Source organism: Garra rufa, chromosome 11 (assembly GCF_049309525.1).
Source record: "Garra rufa chromosome 11, GarRuf1.0, whole genome shotgun sequence".
Lineage (NCBI taxonomy): Eukaryota > Metazoa > Chordata > Actinopteri > Cypriniformes > Cyprinidae > Garra > Garra rufa.
In genome coordinates, this window is record NC_133371.1 from 32308714 (window position 1) to 32336507 (window position 27794).

The 27794-nt window shown below is 35.9% G+C and overlaps 3 protein-coding genes across 3 annotated transcripts in view; 1 reads left to right on the plus strand and 2 right to left on the minus strand.

The window, feature by feature from the left end:
* rspry1 (ring finger and SPRY domain containing 1) overlaps window positions 1-596 on the minus strand; it is a 23002-nt gene extending 22406 nt beyond the window's left edge. The window contains exon 1 of the mRNA XM_073850669.1: window positions 302-596. The gene's annotated coding sequence lies outside the window, so the exon portion shown is untranslated. The remainder of the gene's footprint in view (window positions 1-301) is intronic.
* Window positions 597-2541: 1945 nt separating this feature from the next.
* On the plus strand, window positions 2542-12617 carry psme3ip1 (proteasome activator subunit 3 interacting protein 1). The gene is made up of 8 exons (XM_073850406.1): window positions 2542-2587; window positions 4457-4521; window positions 4597-4719; window positions 4841-4939; window positions 5390-5511; window positions 7858-7994; window positions 8106-8179; window positions 11754-12617. Exons 3-8 carry the CDS (start codon window positions 4605-4607, stop codon window positions 11957-11959), a joined length of 753 nt encoding a protein of 250 aa, XP_073706507.1. The 5' UTR covers window positions 2542-2587; window positions 4457-4521; window positions 4597-4604; the 3' UTR covers window positions 11960-12617.
* Window positions 12618-17019: 4402 nt separating this feature from the next.
* cpne2 (copine II) overlaps window positions 17020-27794 on the minus strand; it is a 33047-nt gene continuing 22272 nt past the window's right edge. Inside the window, exons 15-16 of the mRNA XM_073849976.1 lie at window positions 18121-18357; window positions 17020-17553 (exon numbers count right to left, since the gene is read on the minus strand). Of these exons, the coding sequence (XP_073706077.1) occupies window positions 17446-17553; window positions 18121-18357 (345 nt within the window). The 3' untranslated portion in view covers window positions 17020-17445. The remainder of the gene's footprint in view (window positions 17554-18120; window positions 18358-27794) is intronic.

The following is a 27794-nucleotide window of genomic DNA, read 5'->3' on the forward strand; positions in this document are numbered from 1 at the left end:
GGCTGTCATTTGACTAATGTCTCCCTATCCAATTTTTTCATACTTAATACGCTGAACGGACCTATGCCCAAAAAACGCTGATGACTTTAATATAATTCCAGTAATGCTGTCTTGATAGCCAGCTCACTAGGTCCAAAAACACAACGTTTTTACAATGAACGTTAGCAACCATATAACTAGCCACACCTCCAATCATATGAACAAAACCTCAGTTTAAAGCCTTTCTTTAACTTGGCACATACACTAACACGTCTCATATTGTTAAATAACGTGGATATATCAGATACAAGTATGTACTCACCCGGCAAAGCGAAGGATTTTCGGTAAATGCAACAGCACTGATCCGTAGGCCGAACACAAAGACTACACGGGAAGTGTGTGTGTGTGCTTTACTTCTCAGCGGTGATTCGTACTCTCACACACCACCACTTCACTAATCAACATTTTGCCCATCCACACACAAAAGCAGATCCAGCCGGTGTTTGACACTGAAAGTAAACGGCTGGCTGGAGAAGTGAAAGCAAAATGACTGGCTAGAATCAGTGTAAGATAGCCGGAGATCAATGAGAGCTCTGTTTGCTGTTAGTGATGGGAAGTCCGACTCATTTCCGCGAAACGGTTCTTTTGAACAACTCGTTTCGAAGAACCGGTTCACCTAATGATTCAGCTGTTCCTTTACGTCAGAACGTGATTGCGTCATCACGCGGTCCGTATCATACAGCGTGGCATATAATAAAACGTTCCAATAAAGCTAGTTTTATGCGCATAATACTGTTTAGTATTTGTTCACATTATGTTTAATTAATAGACGAATTTGTTGCGTCCAAGTTTAGTTTGTTGTCAACATGATTCAGCTAATTAAATAAAGTGTAAACAATAAACAATACTAAAATTCATTCGCATCACTTAGCTGAAACAGTTTTTTATTGTTTTTATTTTGATAAAGTGTATGTATTAATACCATACGCAACCAAAAGTTTTTGAGCAGTAAGAGTTTTAATGTTTTTAAAGACGTCTTTTCTGCTCACCAAGCCTAAATTTATTTGATCCAACATGTAGCAAAACAGTAATTTATTATTCCTGTGATTTCAAAGCTGAATTTTTAGCATTATTACTCAGTCATATTATTACAGTCTCATGATCATTCAGAAATCATTGTACTATTCTGATTTGCTGCTCAAAAATGTATTATTATTATGTTAAAAATGTTCAGGTTTATTAGAATAGAGTAGAAAGTTCAGAAGAACAGCGTTTATTTGAAATAGAAATCTTTTGTAACATTATAAATGTTTTATCATCACTTTTGATCAATTTAAAGCCTCCTTGCTAAATAAAAGTATTATTTTTCATAATTTCCCCAAATGTACAATGTTACAAAAGCTTTTTATTTCAGATAAATACTGATCTTTGGATCTTTTTTATTCATCAAAGAATCCTGAAAAAAATGCACTCAACTGTTTTAAAAATTGATAATAATAATAAATATTTCTTGAACCGCAAATCAGCATTTTAGAATGATTTCTGAAGGATCGTGTGACACTGAAGACTGATCATTTGAAGGCTGAAAATTTAGCTTTGATCACAGGAATAAATTACATTTTAAAATATATTTAAATAGAAAGCAGTTATTTTAAATAGTACACATATTTCACAATTGTACAGCTTTTGCTGTATTTTGGGTCAAATAAATGCAGACTTGGTGAGCAGAAGAGACTTTTTTAAAAACATTAAAATCTTACTGTTCAAAAAATTTTGACTGGTAGTGTATGCTGATAAACAGTTATGCTATTAAATTATCTAATTTATCGCTTCTCTCGGTTCCGACCGACTCCGTCCTATTCATGATAAATTCTTCAATCCGTGTTTGTGAACTGGTTCAGTCGGTTCGTTAAAAAAAGATGTGATTCAAAAGAATGATTCGTTGTGTGTCGTCGCCTATTTCTCTCCAGCACATGATGCTGAGCCCAACCCCTCCCAGCAACCAGTTAAACAAACCAAATTCTCAAGAGACGGCGTTGTGTAAACATAGCAAATTTGCAAATGATAAATCCAGGATAAAGTCCTTTTTCTTTCGGTTTTCTATGTGTGTGCGCGCGCGCGTGTGTGTGTGTGTGTGTGTGTGTGTGTGTGTGTGTGTGTGTTTGTGTGTGTGTGTGTGAGTGAGTGAGTGTGTGACTGCCTAGTGTCTAAGTAGCCCACATTTGTTTTAGCGATAAAAATCAAAACTTGAGGCATTTCAGCTATGTTGCACCTTTATATAACTTATTTATACAAGTGGTTCAACACAAAAAAAAAAATCCACAAGCACAAATTGATTTTCTTCACATAGGGAAAGACAAACAAGAATAAATAACTAATTGACTTAACTTACATTAAAGAACATTAGAGAACATTAAAGTTACAGCTAATTTAAAGGTGCGTTTGATTATTATTGTCCCATCATTTGTACTTTTGAGAGGAAAACGAAAAGAGAAGCTCCTCCTAAAAACTACATTTCCCATGAGCGACGTTCGTGCGTAGGAACTTACGTGCCTTTAGCAGCTTGTTGCTGAGGGGATCCTTTTACAGGGGCACAAAACCGGACTAGGTAAATATCTGAGCGCATTTCCTTCTTGAAATAAGTGTTTATTCCTCGTCTCTATTTCACTATGATCATTATTTGTCGGACATGTAAAGCAAGCCGACTTTAGGGTTACATAATGTGTTTTAAACCATTCGCTGTATAAATACAACTGCTTTATGATCCAACGAGTGGGATCAAAGCCTTGCACGCTCTACTTCAGATGAATAAAGGGCACTGAAGCTGCCTTGCTGTCTGTTGCAGACTAGTATTGCAGTGTTTCTTGCATATGTTGAGAATAAAATAACGGTAACGAGTCTCGAACCTTTCTCACCTATTATATGTGTTGTTTTATATATGTCGATGTTTATCACAATATTACTTAATGATTTATGTTTTTATCATCCACATTCCACACTGACAGTGAACGTGTTGAAAAACTATGGTTTGAACAAGTTTGATTTTTCTTTTATCAATATATTTTGTCATCTTAGAGTGTTTCTAGCACTATTTACGGCTGAGGTCAAATATTTACATACACCTTGCAGAATCTGCAAAATGTTAATTATTTTACCAAAATAAGAGGGTGCAAAATGCATAGTATTTTTTATTTAGTACTGACCTGAATAAGATATTTAACATAAAAGATGTTTACATATAGTCCACAAGAAAAAATAATAGTTGAATTTATTTAAAAAAGTACCCTGTTCATAAGTTTACATACACTTGATTCTTAATACTGTGTTGTGACCTGAATGATCCACAGCTGTTTTTGTTTGTTTGTTTAGTGATAGTTGTTCATGAGTCCCTTGTTTGTCCTGAGCAGTTAAACTGCCTGCTGTTCTTCAGAAAAATCTTTTAGGTCCCACAAATTCTTTGTTTTACCAGCATTTTTGTTTATTTCAACCCTTTCTAACAATGACTGTATGATTCTGAGATCCATCTTTTCACACTGAGGACAACTGAGGGACTCATATGGAACTATTACAGAAGGTTCAAACACTCACTGATGCTTCAGAAGGAAACATTATGCATTAAAAGCAGGGTAAATTAAACTTATTTTGTCCTTTGGGAAACATGTAAGTATCTTCAGTAGCTTCTGGCACAATAAGAAAAATGTACACATCTTAATTCTGTTCAAAAGTTTTCACCCCCAACTTTTGATGCATTGTTTTTCCTTCTGAAGCATCAGTAAGTGTTTGAACCTTCTGTAATAGTTGCATATGAGTCCCTCGGTTGTCCTCAGTGTGAAAAAAATGGATCTCAGAATCATACAGTCGTTGTTGGAAAGGGTGCGAATCAACAACAAATCTTTTCTCTTGTGGACTATATGTAAACGTCTTTTATGTTAAACATCTTCCGGTCAGTACTAAATAAAAAATAACATGCGTTTTGTATAATCTCCCTTCTTTTCTCTTTAAATTAGGTAACATTTGGCAGAGTCTGCAAGGTGTATGTAAACTTTTAACCTCAACTGTATATGGAGTAGATGCATTATATTGGATAAACACTTTAAAATATTTGTTTGCGTTCACTGTTTTCAGTTTAAATAGCTGTTAAACAAGGAAATATTGCGTTCATTGTTCAAATCCAGCACTAGGGGGCATTGTTTTCCTTTTCTTGTCAAATCTGTCAACATCGTTTAGACAAAAAATAACCATCTTCTGGATTCATCATATATCTCTGGACTTGGAGATTAAACTATATCGTGATTTACATTTAAAATGAATAGATAAATGCATGAGTATTTTTCTTTGAAAGGGCATTGTTCACTATTTGATCTTGAAGTTCTTTAGAAATCAGCGTTCATACGTTCATCTCCTAATGTAACTAGTTTTGCTTGAATGATGGGTGAAAGATTTAATTATCGCATTTTTATTCTTTTACACTGAACAGAATCGACTGCAGATGACTTCATGATTTGCCTAAAGTGTTTATCCTGATAAAGTAAACAGCATTAGGTACGTTTTGACAGATTAAATATATTTTTGTATAAATATGTGGTGATTACCAAAAAATATGCATGTGTTGTGTAGGTTCTGCCATGGCAGATGGTGTGGACCTCAGCCGAAAGTTTGTGTCAGAGTCTGAATTAGACGAGAAAAGGAAGAAAAGACAGGAGGAATGGGAGAAGGTCCGCAAGCCAGATGACCCGGAGGGTGAGACGTTCACTTTGTCTGCACCAATCAGACAAATTAACAGCAGGCTTAATGACAGACATTAGTTCTCCCTCAATGCATTTGCCAAGTTTTGACTGTGTTTATTCTCACTTCACCACAGAGGCCCCCGAGGAGGAGTACGACCCGCGATCTCTGTTCGAGAGACTACAAGAGCAGAAAGACAAGAAACAGGAAGAATATGAGGAGCAGTTCAAATTCAGTAAGCCCTCATGCTGCTTATATTCATATTCATCCTTTTATTTTTATCAAAAACAGATGACACACGACGCACGGTCTCAGGGGGCTTGCCTCTCCCGTCTACACGTGACCTCATTTTGGGGTTTATCTGTCACCGTTTGCGCAAAAACATGCGTGTGTGTTTGAGCATGTCGGTGGGTGTCTATGAGTGTGAACAGATGGGAGTGGTGGAGATCAAGAGCAGGTCTGTTCTTGCGGGTGCTGATGGGAGACTGGCATGATCTTAGTATCTCGGCTTCGTCTCCGTATCCCTGGTGACAAACCCACTCTCGGTCTCCCTAGCGACCATTGCTGCTCCTATTGCCGTTGATTCCAAGGGCCACATCTCTTGATCTGCAAGCATGGTGGTCATGTTCTGATTGAGAAAAAATATCATTTTCGTGATGCTAAACAAGTTCTGGTTCCTTTACAGAGAACATGGTTAAAGGTCTGGATGAAGATGAGACCAGCTTTCTGGACGAGGTCTCGCGGCAGCAGTGTCTAATAGAGAAGCACAGACGAGAAGAGGATGCTCAGGAGATAAAAGAATACAGGATATCCTTTTGCACCTTAAAGCGTACACAATATTACTGTCACGGTTCTTAAAAAATTGGCAGGGAGTTTTGCTTTCCGCCTGAGCTTGTCTCCACTTTCACCTTCGTTAAGCTGGTGGTGGAAGCTTCAGCTGTCAAGCTCAGTCATGGCTGGTGAAAAGTAAAGTAGAGTTCTTGTACCTTGTTAGTGTACGTGTTCTCAAACAAGACAGCCCCTAGAGGAACCTGACGCACTGACGATCCAGCGCTGCTGCTTCGACAGAAATTCATGCAGGCTTGGCAAATGGCTTAGAGGTTTACAGCAGTTTAAAGCGGTTTGTTTTGTCTTGCAGCTGGACATTTTTGGACTCTAATGATAGCCTGTCAAGCAAAACCTTTCATGTGAAGAAGTTTTGCTCGATAGAAATAGAAGTGCTGTTCAGAATTAATACAGAATGTATTTATAATTATTCTGTTTGTCAAACACTGATGAATAGAGAAGAAAGCAAGATTGAACTTGAACTTCTGTAATGTGACAAAGCGTCTTAAAGGGATAGTTCATCCAAAAATTCACTTTCAGAACAAAAATTTACAGATAATGTACTCACTCGAAGATGTTCATGTCTTTCTTTCTTCAGTCGTAAGGAAATTTTGTTTTTTGAGGAAAACATTTTAGGATTTCTCTCCATATAATGGACTTCTATGGTGCCCCCGAGTTTGAACTTCTAAAATGCAGCTACAAAGGGCTCTAAAAGATTACAGCTGAGGAAAGAAGGGTCTTTTCTAGCAAATCGATCGGCTATTTTCTAAAAAAAATGACAATTTATATACTTTTAACCTCAAATGCTGGTCTTGTCTAGCTCTGTGTGTACTCAGTTTAGAGATTAAAAAGTATGTAAATTGTAAAAAAAAAAATGTTGTTTTGCTAAATAAGACCCTTCTTCCTCAGCTGGGGTCATTTAGAGCACTTTGAAGCTGCATTTAAACTGCGTTTTAGAAGGTCAAACTCGGGGGCACCATAGAAGTCCATTATATGGAGAGAAATCCTGAAATGTTTCCCTCAAAAAACATAATTTCTTTACGACTGAAGAAAGAAAGACATGAACATCTTGGATGACAAGGGGGTAAGTACATTATCTGTACATTTTTGTTCTGAAAGTGAACTACTCCTTTAAAGGAGAAGTTCATGTCCACAACAAAAATTCACAGGTAATTTACTTACCTCCTTTTTCTTTCTTCAGTCGTGTGAAATTATGTTATTTGAGGAAAACCTTTCAGGAATAGTCTCCATATAGTGGACTTCTATGGTGCCCATGAGTTTGAACGTCCAAAATGCAGTTTAAATGCAAAACAATCAGTTATCTAAAAAAAATCTCTAGGACAACATTTGACCGAGATACAACTATCTGAAAATCTGGGGGTGCAAAAAAATCTAAATATTGAGAAATTAACTTTCCAAATGAAGTTCTTAGCAATGGCTATTACTAATCAAAAATTAAGTTTTGATGTATTTACAGTAAGAAATTTACAAAATATCTTCATGAAACATGATCTTTACTTAATATCCTAATGATATTTGGCATAAAAAAATACAATGTATTGTTGGCTATTGCTACAAATACATCTGTGCTACGTACGACTGGTTTTGTGGTCCAGGGTCACATATGTATATGCGTGTGTGTGTGCAGTATATACAGTGAACTATAAATCCAGCTGGTTGTACCACATTAGCACGATTTTGTTGCATTAAAAACTATCAAAGTCAGACGCCCTGCTTTTATACATATCATAAAATTGATTTTTCATGATGGAACAGCTGACATAATCAGCAGTGGCCTTTCTCTCCTGCCAATCAGGTATGACTGTAGATAGGTTGGAGGATGCGTTGTCGTGGCAACTGAAACCTTTCTCAGGGCTTGATAACTGCATCTAAAAGCACTGCCGAGAGCCATGATCTGCAGCGTAATACGATAATATGCCCTAATTCTACCGAATCTGACTCTCGTGGAGGCCCTAAATTGTCTTACCTGTAAGTGTGTCACCTTTTTAGGCCATCTGTGAGTGAAAGGAAGTAGGTTTGATTTCTGTGGTGACTCCTGTGGTGACTTTGACTTTTAGAAGCGATTGCCCTCTTTATCTGAGGTTCCTCATTTGTCCGTGGTGGGTTTTGTTTAGTTTGCATGCCGTTAAAGTTGAGGCCCCTTCCAGAAGTTATATTTAAAGATTCAGTATAAAAGGAAAAACGGCATTCGTCAAGTGGTTTACCACAACAGCAGTGTCAAAAAGTAGGTTGTCAAGTGTTGCTGTGAAGTTTTTACAGTTTAATTGTATGTCAGTGATTTTTTTTCCCTTAACCGATAAACTTCACAGTGCTCTGCAGAAGCTGGCAGCCACTGAGAGCCAGAAGAAGGAGGCAGAGAAAAAGGCAGGACCCAAACCCTCAGAGCACAGGACCAGTCACCTGTCTCAGGCCCACCTGCTGGCTGGGGCAGTCAAACGACGCAGGTACAAAAATGTCAAACTCACCTCAATGTGTTTATTTAAATGATCATACTGTATTTTATGCATTTAAACCAGTGTCAGTCTGATTTGTGATTGATTTTTGTCTTTGTACAGCACGTCTCAGTCCTCAGAGGGGAGTAAAAAGCAGAAAGTAGAGGAGTCTGTAGCTGGCAATGGCAGTCAGACAGGTGAGCAATGTAGTATAATGCTGGCTTTACATAATGTAATTATGTAAAGTGATTTTCAGATCATTATTAGAAATGTAATTATATGTCTTACTGTTTTAATTGCTTTTAAAATGTATCCGATTGTAGTTGATATAAAAAGGTATGAAACTATTCATGAAAAGCTCAGTGTGAAACAAATTTTTTTTTTTAAATGTCTTTAGGAGTCTATTAACTAAATACAAGTTAAAGGATTAGCTCACTTTACGGAATAAAAAAAATCCTGATAATTTACTCACCTCTATGTCATCCAAGATGTTCATGTCTTTCTTTCTTCAGTTGCAAAGAAATTAAGGTTTTTGAGGAAAACTTTCCAGGATTTTTCTCCATATAGTGGTCTTCAATGGGGATCAACAGGTTGAAGGTACAAATTGCAGTTTCATTGCAGCTTCAAGGGGCTCTACACGATCCCAGCCGAGGAATAATGGTCTTATCTATTGAAAAAAGTACAAATTTATATACTTTGTAACCACAAATGCTCATTGTGCACAATTCGACTTCACGCATTACATAGTCACATCGGAAAGGTCACAGATTACGTAGGTGGAAGTACCAACCAAGTTTTTACAAAGCAAAACATACAAAGTCAAACACCCTTTACAAATAAAAGTAAAACAACGATGGACAATTTTGAGGAGAAAATGAGATGGAGTTTTTCACCCTACCCCATATTTTTGAACCAAAGTACACAGACAAAGAGCTAACCGCGTGTGACCTTTCTAACATGATTACGTAATGCGTGAAGTCGTAGATGCACATTGCAGAGCTAGTGCAAGACAAGCATTTGTGGTTCAAAAGTAAATACATTTGTATATTTTTAGAAAATGATTGATCCCTGTTGGTGTCCACTATATGGAGAAAAATCCTGGAATGTTTTCCTTAAAAACCTCAATTTCTTTTCGACTGAAGAAAGAAAGACATAAACATCTTGGATGTTGGAAAAAAAATTTTATTAAAAAGGCTTTCATTCAGTTATTTTATTTTAATTTATTATCTTTTTAAAAGGCCTTTATTTAGCAAGGGTGCATTACATTGTTGCAAATTTGCTACTTTTTAAGGTTTATTTATTTATAACAATTAAAGAATCAAAAGTTTATGTACACCTTGCAGAATCTGCAAAATGTTAATTATTTTGCCAAAATAAGAGTGATCATACAAAATGCATGTTATTTTTATTTGGTACTGACCAGGGGTCTGTTCTTCGTACCTGGCTTACTACATCCAAGATCAAATCATCGCGCTAACTATGAGCTCGCTATTCCGGTTTTCGAACGCACCTGTTGTTGATGATTAGTATAGCTGGATGAAGTCATTTGAGATCACTGGGTGGCTTAAAAGGGGCTACGTATCGATAGTAGAAACATTGATTGGCAACTCTTTGATTGGTCGGCGAACATGTTGAAGGAGCGCGCTCAGTATTTTTCTGCAGCAGAGCAAGAACTCTTGATTGAGGGATTTCAGGAGTTTCAGAGTTTAATTAAAATGCAAGGGAAAACTGCAAAGGATGCAAAAGCAAGGAGAGAGGGCTGGCAAAAAGTAGTGAACAAATTAAATGTGTTAATGCTACCCATGTTACATGTTTTTTCCTTGATATGTTATTTTATTTATATTTTTATTTTTTTATACACTACCGTTCAAAAGTTTGGGGTCAGTAAGACTTATAATAGTCTTTAAAGAAGTCTCTTATGCTCATCAAGGCTGCATTTATTTGTTTAAAAATACAGAAAAAAAACAGTAATATTGCAAAATGTTTTTACAATATAAAATGTTTTTTTATTTGAACATACTTTAAAATAGAATTTATTCCTGTGATGAAAAGCTGAATTTTTATCAGCTGTTACTCCAGTCTTAAGTGTCACATGATCCTTCAGAAATCATTCTAATATGCTGATTTATTATTAGAATGATCAATGTTGGATAATATCAACAGTTGTGCTGCCAAATATTTTTTGGAACCTGTGATTTTTTTTCCCCCAGGATTCTTTCATGAATAACAAGTTTAATTATTAACTTAATACATCCTTGGTGAATAAAAGTATTAATTTCTTTAAAAAAAAAACAATAAAAATGTACTGACCCCAAACTTTTGAATGGTAGTGTGTGTGTATATATATATATATATATATATATATATATATATATACAGGTCAGTCAGTCGTGCTCTTTAACCAATCAGATGTGATCTCGCCATTTCAACCAATCATAACCCGCCAGGAGCGCAGCCTAAATCCTGTTTACATGAAATAAACCTGCTCCCGAGCAGGTTTAAGCTTACGGACCTGTTGCTATGACACCAAGTCCGAGATGCGCATCGAAGAACGAAACAATCCAAGATCAGGACAAATCCACAACAATCAAATTCAGCTAACTGAGATAGTGACGTACGAAGAACGGACCCCTCAATAAGATATTTCACATAAAAGACATTTACATGGTCCACAAGAGAAAATAATAGATGAATTTATAAAAATGACCCTCTTCAAAAGTTTACACACGCTTGATTCTTAATACTGTTGTTACCTGAATGATCCACAGCTGTTTTTTTGTTTGGTTCTGTTCTTCAGAAAAATCTGAAAAAAAAAAAATTTCATTAGCATTTTTGTGTATTTGAACCCTTTTCCAACAATGACTGTATGATTCTGAGATCCATCTTTTCACACTGTTGACAACTGTGGGACTCATATGCAACTATTACAGAAGGTTCAAACGCTCACTGTTGCTTCAGAAGGAAAAACTACGCATTAAGAGTTGGGGGTGAAAACTTTTGAACAGAATGAAGATGTGTACATTTTTCTTATTTTGCCTAAATATCATATTTTTTCATGTAGTACTGCCCTTCAGAAGATACTTACATGTTTCTAAAAAGACAAAAAAGTTATATTTACCCTAATCTTCAAATTCGTAATGCCTCGTGTTTCCTTCTGGAGCACCAGTGAGCGTTTGAACCTTCTGTAATAGCTGCATATGAGTCCCTCAGTTGTCCTCAGTGTGAAAAGATGGATCTCAAAATCATACAGTCGTTGTTGGAAATAACACAAAAATGTTCAAAATTCAAAAAAAAAAAAGAAATTGTGGGATCTGAAGAATTTTTCTGAAGAGCAGCGGGCAGTTTAACTGTTCAGGACAAACAAGGGACTCATGAACAACTATCACTAAACAAAAAAACACAGTATTAAGAATGACGTGCATGTAAACTTTTGAATGGGGTCATTTTTATAAGTTCAACTATTATTTTATAGATATGTAAAATATCTTTAGGTCAGTACTAAATAAAAAATAAATATGTATTTTGTATGATCCCTCTCGTTTTGGTAAAATAATTAACATTTTGCAGATTCTGCAAGGTGTATGAAAACTTATGACATTTTGTTGTATTTAACCTGGAATATTCCTGTTCTTAATAATATAAAATGTAAAGGTAATGTAATATTTACCATTAGAAACCAGGAGAAATTTCCATATTAACCTGCCGCCTTAAATGTGAAATGCATCAGAGACTGGGTGCGCTCTATGTGCGTGTATTGTTGTTTATTCTCAGATCAGGAGGCGGTGGAGCCCAAATCCCCCAGCGCGGGCGTGACTCGCTCGGGCGTCCTCCACCTGCCCTCGGCCGCTGTATGCGTGGGCATCCTGCCAGGCCTCGGCGCTTACTCGGGCAGCAGCGACTCAGAATCCAGCAGCGATAGCGAAGGTAGCGTGGACGAGATTGGCTCTCCCATAAAGCGCCACAGGCTCTTCAGATAATCACACTGATAGATCGCACTCACTCACTATCACTCTCTCCCTCACCTGTGCTGGCCAAGGCTTGGGTGCCGCCTCCCCTCGCCTTCTCAGCGGTGCATTACCTAAAACGATTTAGCTCTAGGTATCCGTTATTTCAGTGTTTGACTTTTGGCTAAGTTTGTTTGGTTACTTGCTTGACGTTTATTAAAGGCTGTAATGTTAACTTCTATTGTGGTTGTTGATGTCTTGTGCTTTCAAAACATGACACTTCCCCCATCCTCCTCATATTACGTTCCATACAGTTTAAACCCCTGGCAGCTTAACCTGGTGACGCACCTTCCCATCTACCCACCCTTGCGGTTTCTGCAGAGCTCTAGTGGCCAAGGGGACACTGACTGACTGACTGACAGCTGTGGATCAAGAAGACATGAAACATTTAGTCCAAATCTCAGACACCATCACAGGACAAAGCAGATACTCTGGGTTCGTTTCAATTAGTTTAAATGCCTGAGTGGAGTTTTACATTTGTTTGTTTGACGTTTATTTTTTAAAATCAAAATGCTGCAGTGCTGCTGAATGCTGGAATTTTCATGAACTCTGTCCTGTAAGGACGTGTGTGACTGTTCGCTGGAAAATAACCAGTGATGACAGAATGGAAAATAAAGGTGTTTCTCATGAATTTGGGCTTTTTCTTTCTTTTTATCATTTCTTATCAATGCGAAACAGCATTCGCAACCCATTTTAGTTCTTTAATGCAGGTTTCTGAGTGAAACTGAATATTCAGTGAGGAAAAATTAATGGATTGTGAAAAATTTCCATATGAGAATGGAGCCAGACTTGAATAATTTTGTAGTTAATTGTGGAGAATTGCTTCCTTCTTGAAACACTGGGAGGCTTTTTGAGGCTTTAAGTTAATTTGACCCTTGAAAGCATCTCTTTTGTTTCTTAAATTTAGCTTTATATTTTATTTGTGAATGTATAGTTGGAAGTCAAAGGTTTACATACACCTTGCAGAATCTGCAAAATGTTTTTACCAAAATCATACAAAATGCATGTTATTTTTTATTTAGTACTGGGGCCTCATTTATAAAGACTTGCGTAGAAACCATCCTTGATTTTATCTAAGAACTTTTCTGATTTGATCGTGAGAGCGATTCAGAGAAAACGAACGTACCACGAAATCCATGCGTACTAGTGATGCGCGGGTCGGGGTTTTTTTCAACCCGCGGGTCCCGCAATTATGAAATTATTTGGCCCGCCCCAGCCCGCCCCGCAGTACTGTGTCTATTTTTACAACCCGCCCCGCACCCGCGACAATTAAATAGACATACTGCATAATGCAAATGAAAACCGAAAGTGCCTTTCGCCCTTTAAACTGGCAACAATACTGTACGATTATGAATATGAACCATAAATCAAATCATATTAATAACAAGATAATCAGTGGTGTAACGTTAGTGGTGCCGGAAGAAATGTGGGTATATATGCTTCATTTATGAATATCGTTTTGAACTTTCTATTTGAACGCATTCGTTTACTGGATCCTTGGACTGAAAGGTTTAAAAGTTCACTGGTTTAAGGAAGTTCTGATCATGAAAATCTGCTTCTTTTTATTTGTAAGATATTGTTTTCATTATTATGTACTGTTTAAAATGACTAGGGTGCAGGAGACGCAGCGGGCGCAATCACCAAATACATTTCAAAGCAAGCCGGCGCCACAGTCCTGACTACATCATTGCTGTCTTTATTGTGTGTTTTTAGCGAATATTTACATTCATTCACATATGACTGGATGTGGTTGACTGTCATGATTTTGGCTAATGCAGGATAATGCGCATCACAGGAGATTTAAATATGCATAGCACCAGGCCTGCAGAGCTGAATGTGCGTTCGCTTGATGCGCTTGTGGCTGGCAGCGGGAGCTGCTTGGCGCTTTCGTGACGTGACGTGTTGATAACCTTATTAAAGAACTTAATAAAATATGAAAATAGATATTCCCAAATATGTAATATAGGCTATAGGGAATTGCACGCAACATATTGATTTTTTTTATTTAATTTTGTTTTTAATGACCCGCCCCAACCCGACCCGCAAATAAAGTGACAGTTTCTTTACCCGCCCCAACCCGACCCGCGGGTTACCCGCAGGGCCCGCGGGTTATGAGACGACCCGCGCATCACTAATGCGTACGCCAGTCATTCGGTTATAAATCACAAATGATCGTGGAATTGTGTGCAGCTGAATGTTCCGCCGTCGAAACGCCCCTGCTTAATTAATTAACATATAAAATGAGCTCATTCCTAAAGCAAAAACTCTGTGACAATGGCAAGTAAAAAGGAGCGCAAGAAATCAAAGTATAGTGAGGCTGAACTATCTGCAATACCAGGCATTACCACAAGGAAACGGTCGTACGCCAAGCTGGAATCTGACGTGGAGATAAGTACTTTTCCACGTCAAAGACGGTTTTTATAAATCTGTACTTTGACGTGGATTTGATCATACGAACACTCTAAAGATCAAATCAGTGCGCAAGAAAGTTTTATAAATGAGGCCCCTGACCTGAATAAGATATTTCACATAAAATATGTTTACATATAGTCCAATAGAAAATAATAGTTGAAATTATAAAAATGACTGTTGTTACCTGCATGATCCACAGCTGTTTTTTTTTTTTTTTTCTTCAGAAAAATCCTTCAGGTCCCACAAAATCTTTGTTTTTTCCATTTTTTGGTGTATTTGAACCCTTTCCAACAATGACTGTATGATTTTGAGATCCATCTTTTCACACTGAGGACAACTCATATGCAACTATTACAGAAGGGTCAAACGCTCACTGATGTTTCAGAAGGAAACAATGGATTAAGAGCCAAGGGTGAACACTTTTTGAATTTGAAGACCAGGGTAAATTGAACTTATTTTGTCTTTTGGGAAACATGTAACTATCTTCTGTAGCTTCTGAATGGCAGTACTAGATGAAATAAATATGATATTTAGGCAAAATGTACATATCTTAATCCTGTTCAAAAGAATTCTGTAACATTCTGTTACACCCTCAGGTCTTAATGCATTGTTTTTTCCTTCTGATGCATCAGTGAGTGTTTGAACCTTCTCTAATAGTTGCATATGAGTCCCTCAAGTTGTCCTTCAGTGTGAAAAAATGGATCTCAAAATCATAGTCATTGTTGGAAAGGTTTCAAATGCACAAAAATGCTGAAACACCAAAGGATTTGTGGGACCTAACCTAACAGATTTTTCGGAAGAACAGCAGGCTGGTTTACTGTTCAGGACAAACAAGGAACTCATGAACAACTATTACTAAAAAAAAAAAAAAAAAACAGAACAGTATATAAGGAATTGTAAACATATTTTATGTGAAATATCTTATTCAGGTCAGTACTAAATAAAAAATAACATGCATTTTGTATGATCCTTTTTATTTTGGTAAAATAATGAACATTTAGCAGATTCTGCAAGGTGTATGTAAACCTTTGGTGTTTACTTGTCTATTGTGTTGACTAAGATTTTAAAAAGAGTGAAGTAACCTAAAACAATGGTTAAATTGCTATTTGGCTGCTGGTTAAAGGGATAACAAAAATGAAATTTCTGTCATTGTTTATTCATTTTCATGCCATTCTAAAAATGCAAGTCTTTAAATAATATTCAAAACCGAAGTCTCATTAATTTTGTCCAGCTAACTCAAATTTTCACTCTTCAAAAAGTTCATAAAGACATTGAAAATTCAAAAATATAACCCATCTGAATCAAGCAGTTTAAATCTTCTTAAAGGGACACTTTTTATATGATGAACAGATTTAATTTAGGCTTTTAATCAGCTATGAATATTGATCAATGCAAATATGGTAAACTCAAACGTCCTTGTCTGATCTGTGAGAATGACATGAGTGTATAATGACAGAATTTTTATTTTTGGGTGAACTGTCTGTTTAACGCTGAAAAAAAGGTTTGCATTTTATTTTCCATCACAAATGCAAAAAAAATAAATAAATAATCAAGATACATTTATTTGAGAAAATGTATCAACAATTAGGTTTATGCTTAAAACAAGAAAAAATATTTGCCAATGGGGTAAGAAAGATCAACATAATTCAAAGGAAAAAGTTTATTTTTCTTACACCACGGACAGATATTTGTTGTATTTTTAAGCATAAAAATCACATTTAATGTTTTATTAAAAACCAGGCTTAAAGGAATAGTTCACCCAAAAATGAAAATTGTCATTACTTACCCTCATGTTGTTCCAAACCCATAAGACCTGTTCATTTTTCGGAACACAAATTAAGATATTTTTGATGAAATCTGAGAGATTTCTGACCCTGCATAGACAGCAACGCAACTGAAACATTCAAGGCCCAGAAAGGTAGTAAGGACATTGATAAATGCACTTTAGTGAATGCACAGCAAAGACTGACACGGAAGAGAAGAAACTGTTGAATAAAGTTGATATTTTTGTTTTCTGTGCGTAACTTTATAAAATTAAGGTTAAACCACTGATGTCACACGGACTATTTTAACTATGTCCTAACTACCTTTGTAGATCTTTAAAGTTTCAGTTACATTGCTGTCTAAGCAGGGTCAGAAAGCTTTCGGATTTCATCAGAAATATCTTAATTTGTGTTTCAAAGATGAACAAAGGTCTTACAGGTTTGGAACGACATGAGGGTGAGTAATTAATGACAGAATTTTCATTTTAGAATGATCTATCCTCTTCAATTTGCTTCTTAAGTTATGAACTGTTAGATATTTGTACTGGAACACAAGACAGTAACATCTGTCATCTTTGAAAAAAACAAATGCAAATACAAAAATATGATCTGAAAACATCAACAAGTAAATACGGTCTTTGGATTTTTTTTCCCTTCAATTAGTCTTATGACTTAACATAGCAACTTGCTCAAAGTGATCAATTCAAAGTGTTTTAAAAGCACGGCGCTGCTTGATCACTTGTTATTTGAAGGTGTTGTTTGTGACTCACTACCAACCTGCAGCAATTTTCACAACTGAAGTGCTAATCAGATCTAGAGCCTCAGCTCCCAAATCAGTTTGTTTGTGCGGCATAGTCATGATTTTCTCAAATGAAATTTATTGACCTGAGTGGAACATAAACGACCGATAAAACTGTACAAAATCAACAACACCACCTTGACCATGGCACCATACGATTATCACTAAATACAAATCACTACATAAAGTACTCTTTAGCTTAAATTCTCTTAAAACACAGAAAATGTTAGTATAAAGTTACATTCAGCCGAATACTGTTACATGTTTTGTGATAAGACACACAGATGGCCGTTGCATTTAGATCGACAAGTCATCATATATATATATATACCGTCTATATATATAAACCAATAAATAAAAACATTTACTAAAAACACTTCTGTACAGAAAAAACATGCACTTTGTCCATTGAATTGGTCAAGGGGGGTCTGTAAACAGTTAGCAGGTTTTGGCAACATGCAGTGTGAACTCCAGGCCTCCGGCGCTTATTCCGGCATCGTGTTGCTAGGCGACAGGTTCCTCTGTTTGAAATACTGTGTGACCTGTTGCGGCAGCTCTGCCAATACGGATTTGGCTAAAGTTTCCTTCGGAGCCTGCAAGAACAACAAACACACGCAACGACATCATTGAGGATGCACACGTTGGCAGTGGCCACTTGTTAGATTGTTAAATCCACTTCCATGTAATGAAAACGAAGAAATGGCAGACACGTCCGCTTGTGCGCCGGTGAAAGTTGGCACCGTTTCCTTCCATATTCTCTCTAAGCTAAATGAATTTTAATTTCCTCTGAATGGAGCCCAAATGAGGGAGTGCTGCCCGTTCCCTCCTGCTGTTGAGGAAATCACATGGCCCACAGACCGCCCACTCGCACTCCTACTGAAGATTCTGTTTACATTCGTGATCCAGGATTGGATTCACTTCAGAACAACAAGAAACTATCCAGAGGTCTGCGGCAACAGAAATATTGATTATACGCGTAAGCTAAAGCCTGCGGGTCAATTCATCTGCATAATATTGAGAATTTAACGCGGCTCGGGAACAACCTTTTGACCTGGCACTGAAATTACTATTTTAAAAGCATAGCATCATGTACCCTATGACAACACCATTATATAACTCAAGCAGAATCGAGAGAGGAAATCAGGATGAGAAACACTCACATTGCGAAAGTCCCTGAATGGGACAAACTGCACGATGTCTCGGACTGCCTCCTCTCCCGTGTAGGATCTGAGAGCGCTGCTGTCTCCGTCCAGAAACTCCATGGCGGTGAAGTCGGCGTTGCCCACCCCGATGATAATGATGGACATTGGCAGCTTGGCGGCTTGGACTATAGCATGACGTGTCTCGTCCATGTCGCTGATCACGCCGTCAGTAATGATGAGTAGCGTGAAGTATTGCTGCAAAAGAAGAAAGGGAAACTATAAAAAGAGTCTATGGAAGGTTACATGCTCACATGTCGCTTCATTACAGTATGCAAATGTTCAAATATTGCATGCACAAACTTCCTGAGAAATATCTTGTTAAATCAAGATAACAAAGCAGAAAATTGAGTTTGCCCATGTTAGGGTGCTTTGGGTGGTTGCTAGGGTGCTGTTACACAATTGAGGTAGTTGCTAGGGTGTCGCTAAGGTATTCTGGGTGGTTGCTAGGGTGTTGCTATGCAGGTGTGTTTGGGTTTAAGTCAGAAGAGCCATTTCTATGATTTTGTAGGACTAAGTTACATGGTCAACAATGTTAGGGTGCTCTGGGTGGTTGTTAGAGTGCTGTTTAACAATTGAGGTAGTTGCTAAAGTGTCACTAAGGTATTCTGGGTGGTTGTTAGGGTGTTGCTATGCAGTTGCTAGCGTGTGTCTTGGGTTTAAGTCAGAAGAGCCATTTCTATGATTTTCCAGGTCTTAGACATAGGGACAACAATGTTAGGGTGCTCTGAATGGTTGTTAGGGTGCTGTTACACAATTAAGGTAGTTGCTAGGGCGTCGCTAACGTATTCTGGGTGGTTGCTAGGGTGTTGCTATGCAGGTGCTAGAGTGTGTTTGGGTTTAAGTCAGAAGAGCCATTTCTATGATTTTGTAGGACTAAGTTACATGGTCAACAATGTTAGGGTGCTCTGGGTGGTTGTTAGAGTGTTGTTTAGTTAGTTGTTAGTTGCTAAGGTGTCACTAAGGTATTCTGGGTGGTTGTTAGATTGTTGCTATGCAGTTGCTAGGGTGTGTCTTGTTGTGTTTAAGTCAGAAGAGCCATTTCCAATAGATATGAGGTCAACAATGTTAGGGTGGTCTAGGTGGTTGTTAGGGTGCTGTTACACAACTGAGGTAGTTGCTAGGGTGTTGCTAAGGTATTATGTGTGGTTGCTAAGACATTGCTATGCAGTTGCTAGCATATGTCTTAGGTTTAAGTCAGAAGAGCCACTTCTGTGATTTTCTAGGTTTTAGATATTGCGACAACGATGTTAGAGTACTCTGGGTGGTTGTTAGTGTGCTGTTACACAATTGAGGTAGCTAGGGTGTCGCTAAGGTATTCTGGATGGTTGCTAGCTATGCAGTTGCTAGGATGTTTCTTTGATTTAAGTCAGAAGAGACACTTCAATTATTTTTTAGCCCTTAGATATGGGGTCAACAATGTTAGGGTGCTCTGGATGGTTGTTAGGGTGCTGGTATACAATTGCGGTAGTTGCTAGGGTATCACTAAGGTATTTTGGGTGGTTGCTAGAGCATTGCTATGCAGTTGGTACAGTGTGTATTGGGGTTAAGTCAGAGGAGCCATTTCTATGATTTTCTAGGCACTAGATATTGAGTCAACAATTTTAGGGTGCTTTTATACAATTGAGTAGTTGCTAGGGCGTCACTAAGGTATTCTGGGTGGTAGCTAAGGCAATGTTATGCAGTTGCTAGAGTGTGTCTTGGGTTTAAGAAGAGCCATTTTTATGATTTTCTAGGCCTTAGATATGGGGTCAACAATGTTAGGGTGCTCTGGGCAGTCGTTAGGGTGCTTTTACACAAATAAGGTAGTTGCTAGGGTGTTGCCAAGGTATTCTGGGAGATTGCTATGGCAATGTTATACAGTTGCTAGAGTGTGTCTTGGGTTGAAGTCTGAAGAGCCATTTCTTTGATTTTCTAGGCCTTAGATATGGGGTCAACAATGCTAGAGTGCTCTGGGTAGTTGTTAGGGTGTTGCTATGCAGTTGCTAGGGTCTGTTTTGGGCTGAAGTCCGAAGAGCCATTTCTATTATTTTCTAGGCTTTAGCTATGGGGTCAACAATGTTAGGATGCTCTGGGTGGTTTTTAGGATGCTGTTACACAAATAAGGTAGTTGCTAGGGTGTTGCTAAGGTATTCTGGATGGTTGCTAGGGCATTGCAATGAAGTTGCTAGCGTGTGTGGTTGCAAAGGCGTTGCTAAGATGTTTAGGCTTGTTTCTAGGTTGTTGCTATGCTGTTGCAAAGACATTTGGGATATTTCCTATGCTTTGATAGGGTGGTCGTTAGGGTGTTTCTAAGGTGTTTGTGGTAGTTGCTAGGGTGCTCTAAGTGGTTGCTAAGGCATTGTTATGCGGTTACTGTAGCGTTTGGAGGTGTAATTTCTATAATTTTCAAGGCCCTACATATGGAGTTTGTCCTTAATATAATTCTTGAAGGGTTTTTTGCCCTTTTTTCCATCCACCTAGTGAAAATCGTACATAAAACCCCAAGCCTCATGATTTGACGTTTTGAAAAACCTCTAACCCTCAATTATGAACAACAGTATTTAGCAAGCGCTGCTAATGACAGATATTTAATCTAGCCCCAAATCCGACAGTTTACTAAAGATACAAAGACAGAGTGAAGGAAAATAAGACATGTTGATGTGCTGAATTTCTTGTTAAAGCAGCCACACCGCCCTCCCCCCACACACAACGGGCAGACAGACGGGGAACTGGAGCAAATGTGTGGAGGGATTTACGCTGTCACTTTCCCTTCCTCCTTCTTTCCATGGCAGCTCCTCTCTGACAGAAACACTTAGCATGGGGCGCTGCCTGTCTCTCCAGCCCTAATTCATAGACACCAATACTTCAATACTTCCTCCAGGAGTCCAGCCCTACCGCACACACAGAAAGAAGAAAGTTGGATCTGCCACAGCAAAAATTAGACATTAGAACTGGGGATTTAGAAGCTGGTATAAAAGCTAATTGGCCTTAAATTTAGCTGGTGATGTGACCTAAATAGGCAAACCGCACAAGAAACTGTTCTTTATTTTTTCCCACTGTGGTGAGATGAGAAAGAAATAAAGTATTTACCACAGTATACACTCTTGTGGACAACTAATCCTTGAGTCAAGTGGCTCCAAATAACATTGCATAATAAAACACCATTCCAGAGTGTTCCCTCGCCTGCTCTACAAAAATATTTCATCACTTATGCAGTCTTTGGCTTATTAGTGGTGCTTACTTAAGCAAGCACTTTAGTATTTTTCTAAGGGATCAGACTTACAATTTTCACACGGCGGATGATAAAACAGGCACAGGCTTTTATTAAAGGAGGGACTTATTCAAATCTAGACAGATTTTACAGTGTTGTAGTGTGGACTCTTTTGACGTTTCACTTACCAACAACTCAACACCATAGAGACTACTTTTTTTAAACAACTGGATATACAATTCTCACCTGGTGAGAAATAAAATGGCAAAAAAAATCTCATATTTCACTATCATTAAAAAGTTTTAGTGTTTACGAAAGTCTCTTATGCTCACCAAGGACAAATCTGTTTAATAAAAATGCTGTAAAATCAGTAAAATTGTGCAATTTTATTACAATTTAAAATAAATGTTTTCTATTTTAATATATTTTAAAATGTAATTTATTCATGTGATGGCAAAGGTTAATTTTCAGCTTTGAAGTGATTAAATCAGTCTTGTGTCACATGATCTTTTAGAAATCATTTTATATGCTGATTTGCTACTCAAAGGTTTCTTATTATCAATTTTAAAAACAGTTGTGCTGCTTTATATTTTTGTGTAAACTGATTCTTTTCAGGATTCTTTGAATAGAAAGTTAAAATTAAACAGCATTTATTTTAAATATATACATATATATTTGTAACTTTTGGCTTTTGACAAATTAAACGCATCCTCATTGAATAAAACTATAACTTAAAAAAACTTAATTATCTTAAACTTTTGAACAGTACTGTATATTAAGGACCCAAGTCATATTTCTGACATTTTTTTCGCAGATGAGTTTATTTTGCACAATTCTGACTTTTTTCTCAGAATTGCATGATATAAACTTGCAATTTCGAATTATAAAGTCAGAATTGCGTGATACACTCACAACTGCGAGAAATAAAGTCAGAATTGTGAGATAAAAACTCACAATTTAGACTTTTTTCTCAAAATTGCGTGATATAAACTCGCAATTCCAAATTATAAAGTTAGAATTGCGTGATATAAACTCACAACTGCGAGAAATAAAGTCAGAATTGCGAGATAAAAACTCACAATTTAGACTTTTTTCTCAAAATTGCATGATATAAACTCGCAATTCCGAATTATAGTCAGAATTGCGTGATATAAACTTACAATTCTGACTTTTTTCTCAGAATTGCGTGATATAAACTTACAATTCTGACTTTTTTCTCAGAATTGCGTGATATAAACTTACAATTCTGACTTTTTTCTCAGAATTGCGTGATATAAACTTACAATTCTGACTTTTTACTCAGAATTGTGTGATATAAACTTACAATTCTGACTTTTTTCTCAGAATTGCGTGATATAAACTTACAATTCTGACTTTTTACTCAGAATTGTGTGATATAAACTTACAATTCTGACTTTTTTCTCAGAATTGCGTGATATAAACTTACAATTCTGACTTTTTTCTCAGAATTGCGTGATATAAACTTACAATTCTGACTTTTTTCTCAGAATTGCGTGATATAAACTTACAATTCTGACTTTTTTCTCAGAATTGCGTGATATAAACTTACAATTCTGACTTTTTTCTCAGAATTGCGTGATATAAACTTACAATTCTGACTTTTTACTCAGAATTGCGTGATATAAACTTACAATTCTGACTTTTTACTCAGAATTGCGTGATATAAACTTACAATTCTGACTTTTTTCTCAGAATTGCGTGATATAAACTTACAATTCTGACTTTTTTCTCAGAATTGCGTGATATAAACTTACAATTCTGACTTTTTTCTCAGAATTGCGTGATATAAACTTACAATTCTGACTTTTTACTCAGAATTGCGTGATATAAACTTACAATTCTGACTTTTTTCTCAGAATTGCGTGATATAAACTTACAATTCTGACTTTTTTCTCAGAATTGCGTGATATAAACTTACAATTCTGACTTTTTTCTCAGAATTGCGTGATATAAACTTACAATTCTGACTTTTTTCTCAGAATTGCGTGATATAAACTTACAATTCTGACTTTTTTCTCAGAATTGCGTGATATAAACTTACAATTCTGACTTTTTTCTCAGAATTGCGTGATATAAACTTACAATTCTGACTTTTTTCTCAGAATTTCGTGATATAAACTTACAATTCTGACTTTTTACTCAGAATTGTGTGATATAAACTTACAATTCTGACTTTTTTCTCAGAATTGCGTGATATAAACTTACAATTCTGACTTTTTTCTCAGAATTGCGTGATATAAACTTACAATTCTGACTTTTTACTCAGAATTGCGTGATATAAACTTACAATTCTGACTTTTTTCTCAGAATTGCGTGATATAAACTTACAATTCTGACTTTTTACTCAGAATTGTGTGATATAAACTTACAATTCTGACTTTTTACTCAGAATTGTGTGATATAAACTTACAATTCTGACTTTTTACTCAGAATTGTGTGATATAAACTTACAATTCTGACTTTTTTCTCAGAATTGCGTGATATAAACTTACAATTCTGACTTTTTACTCAGAATTGTGTGATATAAACTTACAATTCTGACTTTTTTCTCAGAATTGCGTGATATAAACTTACAATTCTGACTTTTTTCTCAGAATTGCGTGATATAAACTTACAATTCTGACTTTTTTCTCAGAATTGCGTGATATAAACTTACAATTCTGACTTTTTTCTCAGAATTGCGTGATATAAACTTACAATTCTGACTTTTTTCTCAGAATTGCGTGATATAAACTTACAATTCTGACTTTTTTCTCAGAATTTCGTGATATAAACTTACAATTCTGACTTTTTACTCAGAATTGTGTGATATAAACTTACAATTCTGACTTTTTTCTCAGAATTGCGTGATATAAACTTACAATTCTGACTTTTTTCTCAGAATTGCGTGATATAAACTTACAATTCTGACTTTTTACTCAGAATTGCGTGATATAAACTTACAATTCTGACTTTTTTCTCAGAATTGCGTGATATAAACTTACAATTCTGACTTTTTACTCAGAATTGTGTGATATAAACTTACAATTCTGACTTTTTACTCAGAATTGTGTGATATAAACTTACAATTCTGACTTTTTTCTCAGAATTGCGTGATATAAACTTACAATTCTGACTTTTTTCTCAGAATTGCGTGATATAAACTTACAATTCTGACTTTTTTCTCAGAATTGCGTGATATAAACTTACAATTCTGACTTTTTACTCAGAATTGTGTGATATAAACTAGCAATTGCGAGTTATAAACTAGCAATTCTGGGAAATAAATTGCACAACTGCACATTTTTTTTTTCTCAGAATTGCAAGTTTACATCTCGCAATTGTGACTTTTTTCTTTATTATAGCAACTGTGAGTTATGAAGTCAGAATTGTGATATAAACACGCAATTCTGAGAACATATCAGTATTTTTCCCAAAATTCGACTTTATAACTTGCAATTGTGACTTTATAGCTGACAATTCTGAGAAAAAGTCAGAATTGCGCGATATAAACTGGCTTTTGTGAGAACAAATTTTAGAATTGTGAGAATTATTTCTTGCAGTTGTGAGTTTGTGATGCAATTCTGAGAAAAAGGTCAGAATTGTGAGTTTATATCTTGGAATTCTGACTATAACTCATAATTTTGAGTTTATATCACACATATCTGACTTTATAACTGTGAGTTTATATCGCACAATGCTGAGAAAAAAGTCAGAATTGTGAGATTATATTTTGCAATTCTGACTTAATAACTTGCAATTGCTATAATAAAGAAAAAAGTCGTAATTGCGAGATATAAACTTGTAATTCTGAGAAAAAATGGAAATTGTGTGTTTATATCTTGCAATTTGCGACTTTATTTCTCAGAATTGCTGGTGTATATCTCACAGTCCTGACTTTATAACTAACAATTGTGTGTTTATATCTCACAATTCTGTGAGAAAAAAAGTCAGAATTGTGAGATAAAAAGTTGCAATTACTTTTTAAAATTTTTTATTCAGTGGCAGAAACAGGCTTCAATAGATTATGCAAGAGATCACTGAAAATTATTATCAAGAAGGCAACATAAACAGTGGACATTCACACAAATAGAAGCAATCCAAGGCCAGTGCCCTCTTCCCTTAGGTGTATTATGACCAAACGAACAGAACAGTCATGCGTAACGGAACAAGGAATGAGGCTGTGCCCCCCTGCCCTAACCGCCATACTGTATTGCTGAGACACTGTGGGCAACACTTCCTGTAGGCACTGTGTTAACCTTCCTAAATATACACACTCGGAACATTACGAATTCACACAAGCTGTCTTATCACTTACCATCCAAATGACCAACATATAGCAAACCGAAACCAACAAGATACTGCAGGAAGCGTGTTGACCAACAACCATAATTCGTTTGGATTCCCTAACCTTTACACAGACACTGTTTGGACAGGTTTAAACGCAGTTTAGCTGCTGGGTTTCTTGCCGTACCTGCCTGGGGTCACTAACAGTGGACTATGTATGACAGCGACCTCGTCTTCCCTGCTGCGGCCTCTGAAGTCTGGGCTTTTGATGTGCGAACAGATAGGCTCATTAGCGTCTCATTAGCCGGAGCAGAGACACATACGCTGCTAAACTGAGTATTTACAGACATAAAACTGATTGATTACCTCATCAAGTGTTCTACCACTAAATTCAGCAGCTCTTATGAAACCACATTTCTTCATCTGAAAACGGAGTTTCTTCTTCAGCTTCAAATGGTTTGTATAAAGCAGTATAAAATATTCCCAGTGACCTCTTGGCCATTCAGTTGTAGTGGAAACAAATAATGACTATGGCACACTTGAGGAGTTCACAAAACCCCTTCTTTCTTTAAGAGAAGCTGTGAGCCCGCAGCACTGTCTTCCTCCTACTGCATTAAGGCTCTATTCTTCTATCTCTCTTCACTACCCATTTTTATCTTTTAGAGGTGACAGGGTGCAATTAGGGATAAAAAGCGCTCTACGCTCTCCTGAAGGAGGTTAAATAATAACTAACTATTAAGTTTTCCTTCCAGGCCTAGCGTGTTTGGTTATGAAGTGTGAGTTTGGCACTGTGCTCGGCTCAAGATCCACCACCAGAGGAACTACTTGCTCCCATCCAGGTTATAGCTTTGACTGACATGATGTTTTTAATGAGTACCAAGAGAGATTGAGCTATGTAAATTATGTATTCTTTGCCTTTCATTGATTTATTTTCAGTTATTTTAACCATTTAAGTAGGAGTTGTGTAAGAGACTCAGTAAATGTAATTCATTTCACAAAAATTATTTCCAGGTCTTAATTTGCCCCAAGCTAAAATGAGAAAAATAATTGTTTTGCTGAAAGACAATGAAACATTTTATGAAGGAAGTTCATTTTTTCTTCAAATTCTCAGTGTTTGGACACTGCACTTTTTTGTAAATATTATATATATATTAATGATCATGATTGGATTGTCATTACTTCAACTATACAATAAAATAATTTATAATATAATATAATGCAATCTAATTTATAATATACTAATTTGATATTTTTTATCTTTTTAAATATATGTATTTTATTTATAATATAATATAATACAACATCGTATATTATATAACAATTTTTGGATAATTTTTATGTTTTTAATTATATGCATGAGTATTTTTATTTTTTTATGCAAATACACATAAAATCTGTATTTATTATGTATTTATGTATATAATTTTCTACTATAATAGTTATATTAGGATTATAATTAATATTACATAAATGAAATTACATAATAATAATGTATATAATTGAATGTGTGTGTGTGTGTGTGTGTGTGTGTATATATATATATATATATATATATATATATATCATAATTTATGATAATTTGTATCTTTTTAATATTATAAAATAATATTTATAATAAGTTTTAAATATAACAATATGTGACCTTGGACCACAAAACCAGTCATGAGGTTAAATTTGACAAAACTGAGATATATACATCATATGAAAGCTCAATAAATAAGCTTTCTATTGATATATGGTTTGTTAGGATAGGACAATGTTTGGCCGAGATACAACTATTTGAAAATCTGGAATCTGAGGATGCAAAAAAATCTAAATACTGAGAAAATCACCTTTAAAGTTGTCCTTATGTTCTTAACAATGCAAATTACTAATCAAAAATTACATTTTGATATATTTATAGTAGGAATTTTACATTTTATACTATAACAGTTATATTAATATTTTAATATTATTATTGCATAATTATATATATATATATATATATATATAATTATATTATACATAAGAACATTAAATTTATATTACATATAAATATAATAATTTAATTATGTAATATTATTATTATTATAAACTAATATGATTACTTTTTTATATATCATGGTACATATAGATTATTCATTTTTGTTGTATAATACTAAAAGTAACACTTCAC

Bases quoted from the DNA above. Each gene is read 5' to 3' on its own strand.
- psme3ip1 (XM_073850406.1), top strand. From the start codon at position 4,605: ATGGCAGATGGTGTGGACCTCAGCCGAAAGTTTGTGTCAGAGTCTGAA. The intron at 4,940-5,389 runs GTAAGCCCTCAT...GTTCCTTTACAG, and splicing joins TGAGGAGCAGTTCAAATTCA to AGAACATGGTTAAAGGTCTG. The intron at 8,180-11,753 runs GTGAGCAATGTA...GTTTATTCTCAG, and splicing joins TGGCAATGGCAGTCAGACAG to ATCAGGAGGCGGTGGAGCCC.